The sequence below is a fragment of the Rhizopus microsporus genome (assembly GCF_002708625.1).
Source record: "Rhizopus microsporus ATCC 52813 unplaced genomic scaffold scaffold_3, whole genome shotgun sequence".
Taxonomy (NCBI): domain Eukaryota; kingdom Fungi; phylum Mucoromycota; class Mucoromycetes; order Mucorales; family Rhizopodaceae; genus Rhizopus; species Rhizopus microsporus.
Window position 1 is genome coordinate 1,030,595 of NW_019671918.1, and position 14,522 is coordinate 1,045,116.

The 14,522-nt window shown below is 36.5% G+C and overlaps 4 protein-coding genes across 4 annotated transcripts; 2 read left to right on the forward strand and 2 right to left on the reverse strand.

Annotated features, from left to right (window-relative positions):
* Positions 1 to 1,072: 1,072 nt before the first annotated feature.
* Positions 1,073 to 4,784, forward strand: RHIMIDRAFT_198841 (DNA topoisomerase II; the record flags this gene model as incomplete). Its single annotated transcript, XM_023606324.1, has 4 exons — positions 1,073 to 1,315; positions 1,367 to 3,910; positions 3,974 to 4,210; positions 4,266 to 4,784. The coding sequence occupies 4 exons, from the start codon at positions 1,073 to 1,075 to the stop codon at positions 4,782 to 4,784; spliced, it is 3,543 nt and encodes a 1,180-aa protein (XP_023469209.1).
* Positions 4,785 to 4,853: 69 nt separating this feature from the next.
* On the reverse strand, positions 4,854 to 6,887 carry RHIMIDRAFT_234850 (L domain-like protein; the record flags this gene model as incomplete). Its single annotated transcript, XM_023608240.1, has 11 exons — positions 4,854 to 5,187; positions 5,241 to 5,312; positions 5,366 to 5,437; positions 5,491 to 5,562; positions 5,620 to 5,691; positions 5,744 to 5,887; positions 5,948 to 6,019; positions 6,071 to 6,142; positions 6,198 to 6,269; positions 6,332 to 6,776; positions 6,836 to 6,887. The coding sequence occupies 11 exons, from the start codon at positions 6,885 to 6,887 to the stop codon at positions 4,854 to 4,856; spliced, it is 1,479 nt and encodes a 492-aa protein (XP_023469210.1).
* A 174-nt stretch (positions 6,888 to 7,061) lies between these two features.
* RHIMIDRAFT_302893 (uncharacterized protein) lies at positions 7,062 to 7,562 on the reverse strand (the record flags this gene model as incomplete). The annotated part of the gene is made up of 1 exon (XM_023614401.1): positions 7,062 to 7,562. Exon 1 carries the CDS (start codon positions 7,545 to 7,547, stop codon positions 7,062 to 7,064), a length of 486 nt encoding a protein of 161 aa, XP_023469211.1. The 5' UTR covers positions 7,548 to 7,562.
* A 2,426-nt stretch (positions 7,563 to 9,988) lies between these two features.
* Positions 9,989 to 10,645, forward strand: RHIMIDRAFT_272688 (C2-domain-containing protein). Its single transcript, XM_023612337.1, has 3 exons — positions 9,989 to 10,075; positions 10,125 to 10,169; positions 10,221 to 10,645. The coding sequence occupies exons 1-3, from the start codon at positions 10,020 to 10,022 to the stop codon at positions 10,570 to 10,572; spliced, it is 453 nt and encodes a 150-aa protein (XP_023469212.1). The 5' UTR covers positions 9,989 to 10,019; the 3' UTR covers positions 10,573 to 10,645.
* Positions 10,646 to 14,522: the final 3,877 nt, after the last annotated feature.

Below are 14,522 nucleotides of genomic sequence, written 5' to 3' on the forward strand. Positions count from 1 at the left end.
GGCAGCAAGACATTTGTTTTGTCAGTGAAGTCAAATTTACATTTCGTACAACCTGAATTTTGTTCTCGCCATTTGGCAAGCTTACTTTCTGGAACGAGTGTATACAAAGTGCACCAGGATTATTCGCCTCTTTTACTACAATTACACCTAGTCCTTTTACGATAATGAATATCCAATTATTTTAATAAAGAAGAATTACTGCTATGGTTACGCCATACCTTTGAGGCTCTTGTCTACTAAATGATTTCTTATTTGACATTGTTCACCAAATAAGGAAGCCTTGATCTGTGCACAAAAATACAGAATTATTGTAACGGCGCTGTAAGAATAGATTCACTTATGATGGAACATATAAGAATTCTTTTTCCTAATTGTGATTGCTGAAAGAAACCCAGTTTACTGCAATGGTTTTCACATTTCAAGATCAAAGAATCAATGGTTTCTTCAGTGAGGGCCTTTATGTACTTATAGGCTGGGTAATGCTTTCAGCAGGAATTACTAAATATGGAAAATAGTGAATCGCGGAAGAAATAACAACTCTTTTCACGACCGCGTAGTCTGTGACAGCTCCTGACTTTGTTGCCAATCAAGTCTATTTTTTTTTTTCTTCAGGTACCTCTCTCTCCCTCTTTCTTTAATAAAAGTATGGCCTCTGAATCTGACGACGATTATCAAGACAATTTCCAAGAATCCGACGCTTATGTTGATTCAGGAGATGATTCTGATTTTGAAGCAGCTCCTCCCGCTAAAGTAAGTTTCCTCTCTTTTTTGGGGTGTGCAAGTCCATCTAATCTTTTCCCTGTCAATATAGAAAGCAAAGGTCACAAAGAAGGCAGAAACTACCAAGAAGGAGACACCTGCAGCAAAAAAGACGGCACCTGCCAGAACAACCAAAAAGACTGCTACAAAGAAAAAAATCGATGCCGACGACGATAACGATGACGACGGCAGTGATTTTGAAGTGACTAAGCCGGCTCCTAAGAAGAGAGGCCCCAACAAATCAGCTGCCAAGAAAACCGAAGTTGCTGTTGAAACAAATGGACATGCTGAAACAGCCATGGACGACATTGAAATGATCGATGTCTCAAACTCTCCTAATAAGAACAAATCTATTGAAGAAATCTACCAAAAGAAGTCTCAATTAGAACACATTTTGCTTCGTCCAGATACTTATGTTGGATCAACTGAAGTTGAAGAGGAAGAGATGTGGGTATTTGATAGTGAACAAAGCATCATTAAGAAGAAAAAGATAAAGTATGTTCCTGGTTTATACAAGATTGTAGACGAAATTCTGGTCAATGCTGCTGATCACAAGGTAAAGAATATAATATAGGGGAAAGAAAAGGTGAATATTGATATAAAACAGATTAGAGATCCAGCAATGACTTATATCAAAGTAACTATAAACAGAACAGAAAACTTCATTTGTATCGAAAATAATGGTAAAGGTATTCCTATTACCGAACACAAGAAAGAAAAGGTCTATGTACCTGAACTGATCTTTGGACACTTGTTGACCTCTTCAAACTACGATGATGAAGAAAAAAGAGTGGTTGGTGGTCGTAATGGTTATGGTGCCAAACTATGTAACGTCTTTAGTACAGAATTTACCATAGAAACTGCAGATAAGGAAAGACAGCTGAAATATAAGCAGATCTTTCAAAAGAACATGACAGTCATCAAACCACCCTCTATCACCAAGAACTCAAGAGGAGAGCAATACACTCGCATCAGCTTTAAACCCGATTTGGCTAAATTCTCATTGTCAGAGATGGATGAGGATTTTGAAGCTTTAATCAAGAAACGTGTCTATGATCTGGCTGGTTGCGTAGATAACTGTAACGTGTTCTTGAATGGTACAAAGATCCCCGTAAAGAACTTTAAGCAGTACTGTGAATTGTACACAAAGTCATTAGAACTTGGTCCTGAAGAAACAAAGAAGGAGATCATATTTGACAATGCAGCAACGGGTCGTTGGCAAGTCTGCTTTGCTCTAAGCGATGGTCAATTTGATCAAATCAGTTTTGTCAACAGTATCTGTACAGCAAAGGGTGGTACTCATGTGAATCATGTCGCTGATCAGATTGTCAAGCATTTGGCTCCTGAGGTTGAAAAGAAGAGCAAAAACAAGAATGTAAAGAACATGCAGATCAAGAATCATATGATCCTGTTTATCAAGTGCTTGGTCGAAAACCCCACTTTTGAAACGCAAACGAAAGAGACGATGACATTGCGTGCCAGCGCCTTTGGTTCATCTTATAAGCTATCTGACAGATTTGCTAATGCTATTGCAAAATCAGGTATTGTTGATAACATCGTTCGATGGGTCAAGTTTAAAGAAGAGCAAAAGATGTCCAAGGTTGATAAAGGTCTGATGCGACGAACCTTGAACATTCCCAAGTTGGAAGATGCAAACTTTGCCGGTGTTCCTGGAAAGAACAAGCGCTGCACTCTGATCATCACAGAAGGTGATTCAGCTAAGTCGCTTGTTTTGAGTGGCATGTCAGTAGTGGGTCGTGACTACTATGGTGTATTCCCCATCCGTGGCAAACTGTTGAACGTTCGTGACGTTTCTAATGCTGAACTCATGAAAAATGAAGAAATCAAAAACATCAAGGCTATTCTTGGCCTTCAGCATGGTAAAAAGTATGAAAGTGTTGATGAGTTGCGATATGGCCGTTTGATGATCATGACAGATCAAGATCATGACGGTTCACACATTAAGGGTCTGATCATCAACTTTATCGATTCCATGTTTCCCTCGCTTCTGGATATTCCTGGGTTCCTCTTGGAGTTTATCACACCTATTATAAAGTGTACACATAAACGTTCAAAGCAGATCGTTTCCTTTTTCACTATCCCAGAATATGAGCAATGGGCCTTGGAACACAACAAGAAGAGTGAATGGGATGTAAAGTACTTCAAGGGTCTGGGTACATCTGATAAAATGGCTGCTCGTGAATACTTTAGTAAGCCAGAAATCCATCAAAAAGAATTTCAGATAATGGACACAGAAGATCGTCAACTGATTGACATGGTTTTCAACAAGAAGAAGGCTTCAGATAGAAAGGAATGGTTGACCCAGTATGAGCCTGGCATCTTCATTGATCACAATGTCAACAAGATTAAGATTAGTGAATTTGTCAATCGTGAGTTGATGTTATTTAGTATGGCAGATAACATCCGTTCTATTCCTAGCGTCGTCGATGGTTTCAAACCAGCTCAGCGTAAGGTACTCTATGGTTGCATCAAACGTCCCAGGAATACAGAAGTCAAGGTAGCTCAGCTAGCAAACTACGTTGCTGGTATCACCCAATACCATCACGGTGAACAAAGTGTTGCAGGAACGATCATCAACATGGCCCAAAACTTTGTTGGATCTAACAATATCAACTTGCTAGTACCTTCCGGTCAGTTCGGTAACCGTCACTCTGGCAGTAAGAGTGCGGCTAGTCCTCGTTATCTGTTCACTCGCTTGTCCAAAGTCACGCGTTTGATATTCCATCCTGATGATGATGCTGTGTTGAATTACTTGATAGAAGAAGATAAGATGATTGAACCTAGCTGGTATATTCCTATCATTCCTATGGTACTCGTCAATGGTGCCGACGGTATTGGTACAGGCTGGAGTACAGCTATACCCAACTACAACCCCAAGGATATTATCGACAACATCTTGCGCCTGATGAATAACCAGCCCATGGAGACAATGAAGCCATGGTACAGAGGCTTCAAGGGAGAAATTAGTCCTTCTGGGCCTAGCAAATTCACTGTGAATGGTATTGCTGAAGTCACACCAGAGAGTGATGTTAAGGTGACTGAAATACCCGTTCGTCTGTATACTGAAGCGTTCAAGAAGTTCCTCATGGACTCTCTTCCCGACCAGGCCAAGGACAAGAAGAACATTATAGTTCAAATTCAGGCAAGCCTCGAGAAGTAAAGCAGATTTTTTTGTATACTAACTTTATTGTAGAGTTTTAAAGATAATTCAACAGATGTGGCTGTTGACTTTACAATTAAATTAGATGACAGCAACTTGAAGAAAGCGGAAGATGTAGGTCTCCTGACTGCTTTTAAGATCACAAGCACGATCAATACAACCAATATTGTCTGTTTTGACAAGAACGGTAAAATTAAGAGATATGACGGCCCCGAAGAGATCCTGCGAGAATTTTATGATTTGCGTTTGGAATTCTATGCAAAGAGAAAGGTACGTTGTCTGATGTATGCACGCATCACGTCTTGTATTGACATAGATTTTATAGGAACATTTGATTACTGTATTAAAGCATGAATATGAACGTCTAGACAACAAAGCCAAGTTCATTCAACTCGTCATTGATGAAAAGCTTCAATTCTTCAACCGTAAGAAGGCTGATGTCATTGCTGACATGAAAGAACATGGACTTCAGCAAATCTACCCGTTGAAGAGAAAGAACGCTTTAGTACAAGATGATGATGAAGATCCAAATAACCAAGCAGAGGAACAAGAGGGTACAGGATATGAGTACCTCTTTTCTATCAGCGTCAGTGGCTTCACAAGAGAAAAGGTCGAAGAACTTCATAAACAGCGTGACACCAAGTTGGAAGAACTTGAAGATATTCAAGGTACACCACCAAAGACATTCTGGCGCCGTGATTTAGAAGCTCTATTGAAAGAATGGGAATCCATATTGGAAGAAGATGCCGAATATGAAAAGACAGCTAAACCTATGGCTACTAGCGATGCTGGAAAGAAGAGAAAAAGAGCCCCAGTAAAGAAGAAGGTTAAGCAAGAGGATTAAAAAACGTTTAGTTGTTTTTATTTATTGAAATGTATAACTCATACAAAAATAAATGGCTCTTTTTTTTTTTTAAAAGACTAAAGCCAACGCTGTAGCAAGTAAAGCAATGAGGGTAGAATAGGCCATGGAGTTGTGACTAGCATCACTCTTCTTCTTGCCTTTCTTTATAGTACAATTAATAGAGCATTGGAAAGCCAAGCTGTTTGGGTTTTCAACGATGGATTGATCAGGGCAGGACTGGAACTGATTTGGTGTCATGTAGCAGTAGCCAAGGGAAGGTGGCGCCATAACTGAAGGGAACTGGCCATTGAGCATGTTGTAACTAAGACTGAGGCTTTGTAGTTTTGATAACTGACTCAATTCATTTGGGACAGAGCCAGTGAGAGCATTATGCCCAAGGTTTCTATATATATAGGGTTAAGATCAAGTCTGTATATGTACCACATCTATTCTTACAGTCGTTCAAGGTTAACAAGATTTTTGACATTGGGTGAAACCTGGCCTGTTAATCTATTGTTAGACAAGTCCCTAGAATTGAATGTTAGAATGGATCAAATGATTCTTTTTATAAAACCACTTACAATACTTGAAGGTTAGTTAATGAATAGATTTGATCAGGAATTGTGTCGTTTAACATTTGGTCTGACAGGGTTCTACAAGTTTTATGATTAATATAATAATCTATTTTTGGTTACTTTTTACTTACAAGGAAGTTAATTTTGTGAGATTGCCAATGGAAGCGGGGATATTGCCAAGTAAAGCATTTCTCTTGAGATTTCTATTGTTCAAATAGTTAGTTGGATGCATATATATGTATTATAGAGCTAGTTATTACAATGTCACAAGAGAGGTAGCATCACCCAAATTGGCAGGTAAGAAGCTATTATAGTTGTTACCATCCAAATAGCTATAAAAATGTGTTAATATATACACACGCATATCCTATTTTTGTTTCTTACAGTGTTTGAATTGTCTTCATTCGTGTGACAACATTAGGGAATGATCCAGACAAATTATTATTGCTGAGGTAAAGGCCCTGAAGTGAAGTCATGTTTGACCAACTATCAGGGATTGTGCCAGAAATGGAATTATTTTTAAAGTGTCTACATATAAAATAAAATATGAGTTATAAGCGTATACAATTGGGATTGACTCTATATTACATGCTTGTCAAGTTGACTAATCTGCTCAATCCATCAGGAAGAGGACCAGACAAGGAATTGACGTCAAAGTTGCTACAGAAAGTCAATATCAATATCATCATTCAATATGTCATATGAACATACATCGATTGTAAGCTGGCTAATTGAGTCAAAGTAGATGGAATTGGTCCTGAGATATTGTTAAAACTGAAATCACTATACAAGGTTTGAATTAGATTATATTTTCCAATAGAATACTTGATTTTTGTACATGTTTTGAAGATCAGGTATTTTATCGAACGCATTGGGTAATTGTCCACTGAGATTGTTATGTGAGAGGTCTCTGAAAAAAAAAAAAAAAAAAAGGTTATTTCAAATTTGGGAAAAGAGAAAAAATCATCTTACATCTTTAACACTTTTCCGATACGATTACAGTGAACACTGTACCAATCGCAACAAGAGGTCATATTAGAGGAATCCCATCCGGCAGATACAAGCCAGCTTTTGCCATTGAGTGATTTATATAATGATTGCAGTGCTTCACAAACAGAGGGGGCAACTGTAGGTAGCACATAAGGTGTATGGGTTGCTTCAGGAACATCACTGACATTTGTGCTAGAAGCTACATCTGCTGTAGTAGATGATGGTACCAAGCTGGAAGCATCTGTGGGTGTTGAAGCAGTACTATCTGTGGTAGTAGTAGGTTGAATTGTGGTAGGCGGAGTACCTGCATCAGTTGTTGATGTGGGAAGAGTATCAGTGGTCGCTGATGCTGCTACAGATGATGTTGTCGTGGGGCTCAAATCATTACTGCTAGCTAAGATATCCAGGTCTGAAGTGATGTTTTGAGCTACATTAAACAATGAATAGCCTATCCATGACTGTATCCTTTTTTTTTTTCTCTTTTACCAAAGCTGAACGATGTCAAATATATTAAAGCTAAAAGTATTGATTTTTTCATTTTTCTTTCTTTTTAAAAAAAGAAGAATATGAAATAAGAAAAAAGAGAAGAAAGAGAAATTAAGGATCCTCGTATCTATTTTTTTAGGGGAGTGTACACAACACATTTGATCCACACGATGAAAGGTACAGAAATAGTAGCAATTTAAAAATAGAAAAAATAGAAATTTTTTTATTAGTCTCGCTTGATATGAGGATAATTTCGTGATATCAAGTAATCTGATACAGCACCAGTGACAAAAGCATACACTGCTTTATGTAAGATGTCGATCACTTGTTCATTCCATGGCCATGTCCAAGGTAAGGCACCAACACCTGTGACATTTTCGAGAGTTTGATCAATTAAGAGACGGATAAACGTGAAGATAAAAGATGATACGGGTCCTTGAATTCCATAAACTGCCATGGACGTTCTAATACATCCTGCTATCATCCCCTGTCCAAAATGCATGGTATGATTAAGTAAAAATCGCTCTGAATCAGGCTTCTGTGGTAGTCCAAGTAATCTTTCGAGCGTATGTCCTGGTACATATGAGCTAGGTCTACCCGTAATACATTGCTCTATCTTTTCTCCAATAGTCATCACAGTTACACCAACGAAACCTGCAAGTAGACCATTTCCAATAATGTTACCTAATCCAACATTGTATACTTTTTGCATTTTTTCTTCTTTTTTTTTTCCTTTAAAAAAACAAGGTAACGCGCTTAAAGTTTTTATACTTTTATACATGTTGGCACATGGGTTTTTTTCTGCTATAATATTTTTGTAATCATTACATAGAATTACTGTCATCAATAAAGCTGCTTCTGCCCTTGTAGATCAAATATGGTTTATTCGGAATAAGAAAAATTATTTCGTCCAATAGAAAGTTAAGCTTTGACCACATTGTCACATTCATCAAAAGATAAACAAGTCGTAGTAGTTGGTAGCAGATGCAACAAGGTTATCTTGATCACTGAATGACAACTGTGATGACAACAGAGATGACACCACACACATGAACATGCTCCATGACAATTGTTGTCATGGCGTAACTTTTTTGATTGACAAAAAAGGGAGGATGGCTATTTCCGTATCTGTCTCTCCTCTCCTTCTCTTCTCTTCTTCTCTTTCTTTCTGCAAATAACTGCAATGGAAACTAAATGATATCATATGATACCACATTTAAACTAACCTCTCAGTAAGCACTGTTGTAAATGAAACTTTATTTTGATCATAATTTGAACCACACAAGCCACAAAAACAGGTCTAAACGACGCCCCCAACCACAAAAATGGCAAACTCCTCTTTTGAGTCGTCAATTAACACAAAGGGCGGTCACCTCTTTTAATGAGCTTTTCCTACTATTGATGTGTGGCCAAATAGTTTTCACTAGTAGCAGCTTTGTCGCTGGTAATAATGACGGAGAGGGATCATGACGTGCAATGCCAATTGAGGAGTTTTCAATGCTCGATTAGCGGTTTCTCAAATTTCAAATGGTCGTTTTTCGAAAGCTCAGCAATATCGATGAAGGTTCCTGAAATGAAGGCCAACACTACACGTACCAGAAGATACGCTAGTGTTACAGGAACTTCTTCTATGCACTACATGTAAGGCTATCCAGTGGGATATCATTGAAGTAAAATACGAGTTTACCATAATTACGCATGATTGATCAAACTGACAACATAAAATTAGAATAAATAACAGCATTTCTTTTTTATCTCTTTCTTCTTGAAATGGAACAAGCCATGATGGTAACTTTAAATTTTGTATCATACATTAAAGAACGTCAAAAGATATCTGTTCCCAGCTTGCCGAAATTCACAGCAGATTCGAACTTGAAGCTCTCAGATATTGTTACAATAGTCGTGCCTGGCAATCACTTACTCTCTGATCAATTAACAAAGGTTGTAGAAGTAGAAGCAATCGATAAACAGTCCTTGAAATCGCCCATATATCTCCCATCTGTATATCAGTTGCTTCAGTCAGTGCTGCAGCAACCGTACAAGTATCTCTCTTATGCTTTGTGGACATATCGATCACCATCCGGTATTTCCCTGGCCGAAAGGCAACTTACACGTATCGTACAGTTTATTTTGACCGACCATGCGAACAAGATCAATCGCCAATCAAATTACATATCCAAAGCGAGCGTGCATTTTAGATTGATCGCGTAGTTCCGTTGCTGCAAACACTTGGTGACCAAACCGGCCATCATGGCTTTGAATGGTGTGAGACGGTAGCAGGTGGGCAGGCGAAGCCGAATATATTACCAGAGAGCTGGTGTCATAACTCAAAACTAACAGCGAAGCCCTTAGATTGCAAATATAATTATAAGCTTATTAATGTATTTGTCCCTTTACATTTCTTTAAATAGTATGAAAACTCTTTTTCTTTTTAATAAATAAAGCTTCAGCCAATTATCAGTATAACTTCTGTTCTTAGGCCTTTGCAGTCTATTATTGATTCTTCTATTGTTACTCTCTTTCTTGTCTTGTTGTTATCTCTGTAAGTCCTATCTTCTGTATATCATCTTGTAAGCCCTTAATATCACCCTCTCTTATTCACAATTAGCTGTACTATCCAGCATCTTAGTTCCTGTCCGGTTCTATTCCTCTCTCCTTCCTCTGCTGAACACATAACTAATTATAGCTGGAATCAAAGAGATCCTCGGTGCCTTGATGATTTATAGAGCGATCTTTGAATTCCTTCTCGAATTGTTTCTAATCCTCGAAACTATGATCATAAAGCCATCTGGAAGCTTTCTTGTTTAAATATCCAGGTACGTGGTCGAGTCTGTCTTTTCTTCAACTCCAAGTATACTACAGCCAGCCAATCTTTTGGATTTTGAACTTGTTTGAACTTTGATATTTTTTAGCCATTTCACATTGTAATATAAGAAGGGGAAGAAGGCATCGATGAGTTATTAATTTTGATCGTTTAATTATTTTCACTGATAGTCTGGCAGAAGGCACCATGAGTTTTAAACATTAGAAACTATTGGCTTTGATATGCTTTTTATAGACAGCTTTTGCTTTTAATAGTAAATTATCTTTCTTGTGCTACGTTTTAACTTTTTTTTTTTCATTTTCCTCTCAGTATCTTTTTTTATTTATTATTCTTTCTCTCCTTATTTTTCCTTTAACTTATATGTCTGAAACAATTATTCGTGTTGGTATAATAAGAGCAAGAAACCTGGCAGCAGCGTAAGAGAAAATGGGTCAATATTATAATTTATGCTTATGTTATTTTTAGTGACAAAACTGGATTCTCAGATCCTTATGTTGTGCTTAGAGTAAAGTAAGTCATGCAGGAACTTTGCTTTTGCTTATATGTTGATTGTTTTTCTAGCCATAAGAAATACAAGACAAAAGCGATCGAACAAACATTGGATCCAGAATGGAACACACACTTTGACATCAAAGTAGCTCCTAAAAAGACACCAACCTTACTGTCCTTCACTGTTTGGGATAAGGATACTTTTGGTAGAGACTTTTTAGGAGAACTGACGATACCATTTAAAAATATATTTGACCGAAATGCACAGGGACTCTCTGATGGAGTGCCGAGAAATTATAATGACCCTTTAAATTATGAAGCTTATTACACATTAAGTAAAAGAAGTGAAAGGAACAACGTTTCTGGTGAGATCTGTCTGAAGTTTGGATTTTATGAAGAACATATTGGTGATCCTAAACGGTAAGAGAGAGATTTATAGTAGAGCAAATTGAAGTTATAACGCTATGTATTATAGTTATGCTGATGCTTGGGAGCTACTTGTATCATAATCTTTTTGTTCTTTGAGCCCATTTGTAACACTATCTGTATTTAAACACGATAAAAATAGAATAAAAAACATCATTGCAATTATGCCATGAACCTTGCTTGTGTATGTGTGTAATTAAACTTAGTAAAAGTTCATAATGCTGTCAAAATGAAGACAAAAGATGTGATACAGTCCTCCTCTTGGCATAGATGGACTCATTTAAACACTTTAAAGTACACATCATTGGACATGCAAAATCAAGCAAGGATCCCAAGTATACAGCAAGAAAGTTATGAAGTCTTATATCCAGCGGAGTATTCTTTATGTAAGATGTGCATTTATCATAATTACATGTGAGCTAAGTAGCCTTTGTTAATCAAACTGACAACATAAAAAAATTAAAATATAGCAACAACCACATTTTACCTCGTTCTTCTTGAAAAGAAACAAAACAAGCCGGCAACTGTATAAAACCATGCTTAACGCGGCACTACACATTCAAAGGTTTTGTTGGAAGGCATCATAGGTAATGGGTAGAGATAGCGCCCGTAAAATTAGTCTAACTTCTGGTGTGTTTTCTGGCGCATGTAGCGTTTCCCTTATAGTTCTGAAGATGATAATTCTACAGATGATAGCTCTGTACATGACAATTCTGCAGAAGATGTCTCTGTAAAAGATAGCGCTGTAGAAGATAATGGTTCTGAAAATAATGCTGTAGAGGAACTTGCAGAGTTCAACTCATTTCTTAGTAATGAAACTGACTTGACTTATAAAACTGAACCTTCCACTCACTACGACTAAAACCTAAAGCTTAAACGATATGTGTTGACACTTCATTAATGAATACATATGAGGAGAAACATGAAGTGTATTTGTATAATGATAACAATACTCTGGATGAGCGATTGTAAGTGTGTAAAACATGTATGCTCGAATTAATAACAATCAACACTTGTTTTGATTTCAATAAAATTAGAAATATTTCAGCTACCAATTTCAATACCACACTTGACATTTATTAACATTTGGAGTTCCATTTTGCATACCCGTCTTGTTTGTTACATTATCCACAGTTATCGCTCCTGAAAGATAAGATTACCAATATAGAAGTAAACCAGTAGTAACAATCAATGTTACTATTTTCGTAGTAATTATGTGATTTATATAAAACCGGTGTATGTTTAATGGTTCCTTTTGGTATAGCAGCTGCCATGTCAGGTGCTTTTCGTTTCGTGGCGCCTACAATCTTTCTTTTCTTAATATTTCCTAGATCCTTATAGTTACATTTACAACACCAAATACTGGAATTGCACCAATAGTAGTATAAGATATCGCTCTTGTAGAAGGTGATTCTACGATTGCTTGGATGTCACGTTACGATCAAGCTCTCGAATGGCGCATATTTATATCGAAGCCTGATTTATCAAGAAAGACACAATTTTGTATATAAAGCATGCCTTTTTGTAGCCATTCCTCCACGAATTGAATACAAGCTTCTAAAGTTGTATTGCTGTTTCTAACCATAAGATGGCAAGTAACCACTTTAACACTGAGATTACATTTCTCTTTCATAGACCCAACGACTCTGCTTTTCTTAATTTCCAAACTTTCAAAGCTTTTTGTCAAATCTTCGACTGCATCTTGAATAATGGCTGACAAGTTTTCATCAAAAAAGTTTACCAGATAAGCCTTGTTTTCGTCATTTGGCTTACTTTGAGGCCTATTTGGTGTACAATTCGCTTTTTTTTTTTAACAGACATTTGCTTCCCTGGGGCTTTACTGTATGCTGCCTTCCATTTTCGACCAGCCTTGTAATGGACATTAACAACTTGCGGAGAGTGTCATAAGTTTCTCTGAAGAAAATGGGAGTATCTCCGTCTATCTTCATCTGTATAAGCATTGTAAGCTAAGGTTTGTTCTTTCCTAGAAAGTGCTACCTTCATATCAGTGCCCTTGGTTCATGAATTTCGGTTCGCTACTTTTTTTTATTTTATTTTTGATGTACTTATGTAAATTCATTCAAATTCGTTAAATGAAATGAGTAATTTACCACAAGAACAATCGTTTCTCTCTCGGTCTCATATACAATCTCACCTCTACCATCTTTGTGAAAGAAATTCATTCTCAAAAGAAATAGTTAACGAAAGATAAAACTCAAAAGAAGTTGGCATTTGTGTGACTCAAACAATCATGCAATGCAGCTAGTTATTGTTTAGTCTCATTCGGATGATATTCTTTTTTATAATAAAATCAAGCATCTTTACTAGTATTACTTAGAAGTGAATAGATAAGGTAGGGTTCATTCTAAAGGATAGTAGGGCATGGAGTGGAGCAAACTTTAAAAACATAAAACACTAAACTTTAAGCACAGATTACTCTTCATTGGCTCATTGTCAAAAATAAGGAGAGAAAAAAGGATAAATAGAGGACAAGAAAAGAATAATGAACCTCATCTCTTTTCCTCTCCTTTTATTTTTTTTTTTTTTTTTATCCTTTGTTCTTTTTGATCCTTTATCTTTAGGCAATGTTGTCTGAAGCAAAGAGTAGCAAAACTTGTATAAATTCTATATTCTCTCTTTGTTGCTTACTTCTCTAAAGATAATTGCATCAAAAGAAAGTTCTTTAGGGTAAGTATCTTATAAATGATTACAAGGATTAAAGAAGAAAAATATGACAGACACTTTATGGTTTCCATGACAACCTTTTGAGGGCTTGCTCTCTTTTGTGTTATCATATTGCTATTTAAGTGCTGGATGATATAAAAAACACGCGATGAGCAATCATTTATAAATCCCTTTTTATTGCTGCTAACTTTAGTCTAGTAGATCTCTCTTGTTGTTATGGTTATTTAATAGTTGTGCATTATTAGTTTGAAATAAAAACGCGCTTTCTTTTGCCTTACTTTTATATGTACGTTCTATATTGTTTATGCTGTGTGCCGTATTCATATATTCTTGTTCATCAATAACTCAAAGGAGATTCTTCATGCCAGCTAGGCTCATGCAATGACAAATAAGCTTCACTCCTTTTTTCTCAGGTAAACCTTTGATTTTTTCAGGTTTTTGATATAAACATTTCACTGTGCTACTATCAATAAGAAAATGTGCATAGACTTTTCTTGTATCTTTCTGTTCTTTGTCGGACATTATCTATCCAAGGTCTTTTTCTTTGAACTATAACAAACATTCAAAAGGCTTTGGAAATGAAGCTCTTAGGAGCTCGCCAGACAGCGACTATTAATATATGCAATGCTTATTTATGTATAATTTTATTACAAAACAAATAATGTTCACGTTTATGATTTATTTATTGGACCACGGCTTTCTTGAAGTTTTTTTGATTTCTTGAGTAATCAACGTATTTGGTTTATAGTGAGTGTACCACTTTTGACATTCCATTTCAACGCTCTTTCGTACGTCTCCTGTCCGTCCATCAAACCTCACCAAACAGTTAGTTGATATAGTTAGAGCTGTACATATGCAGTATCTCTTTATTAGAAATCAATTGCCACTATGGCTGCTGCTATAGCGCATAATATATAGTGGACTGCTTGCAGTGTTTATAGTATTGTATGAAAAAAAAAGCTTTGTTAGAAGCCTTTCTTACAGTTTTGTCGCTTGAAAGCTAATCGGAATACCAAGGGACCATAAAAGGCAAAAAGAGACAGCTTTATGTCATCAAACTCTGTACAGAGCTGTCATGTCTTACCGTGGGAGTCTTCATTGACTTCTTTCAATGTGTCGATATTTGCTCAAATATCTATATATTAATGGAATATAAACCTTGTAGTTAACTATTTCTATGATTATCATGTAGTGTCCAAACAGACATTTGCTCTTTTATATAATAGTGCTCTCTTCTATTGCAGTGTTAAAGTTATGCACTGT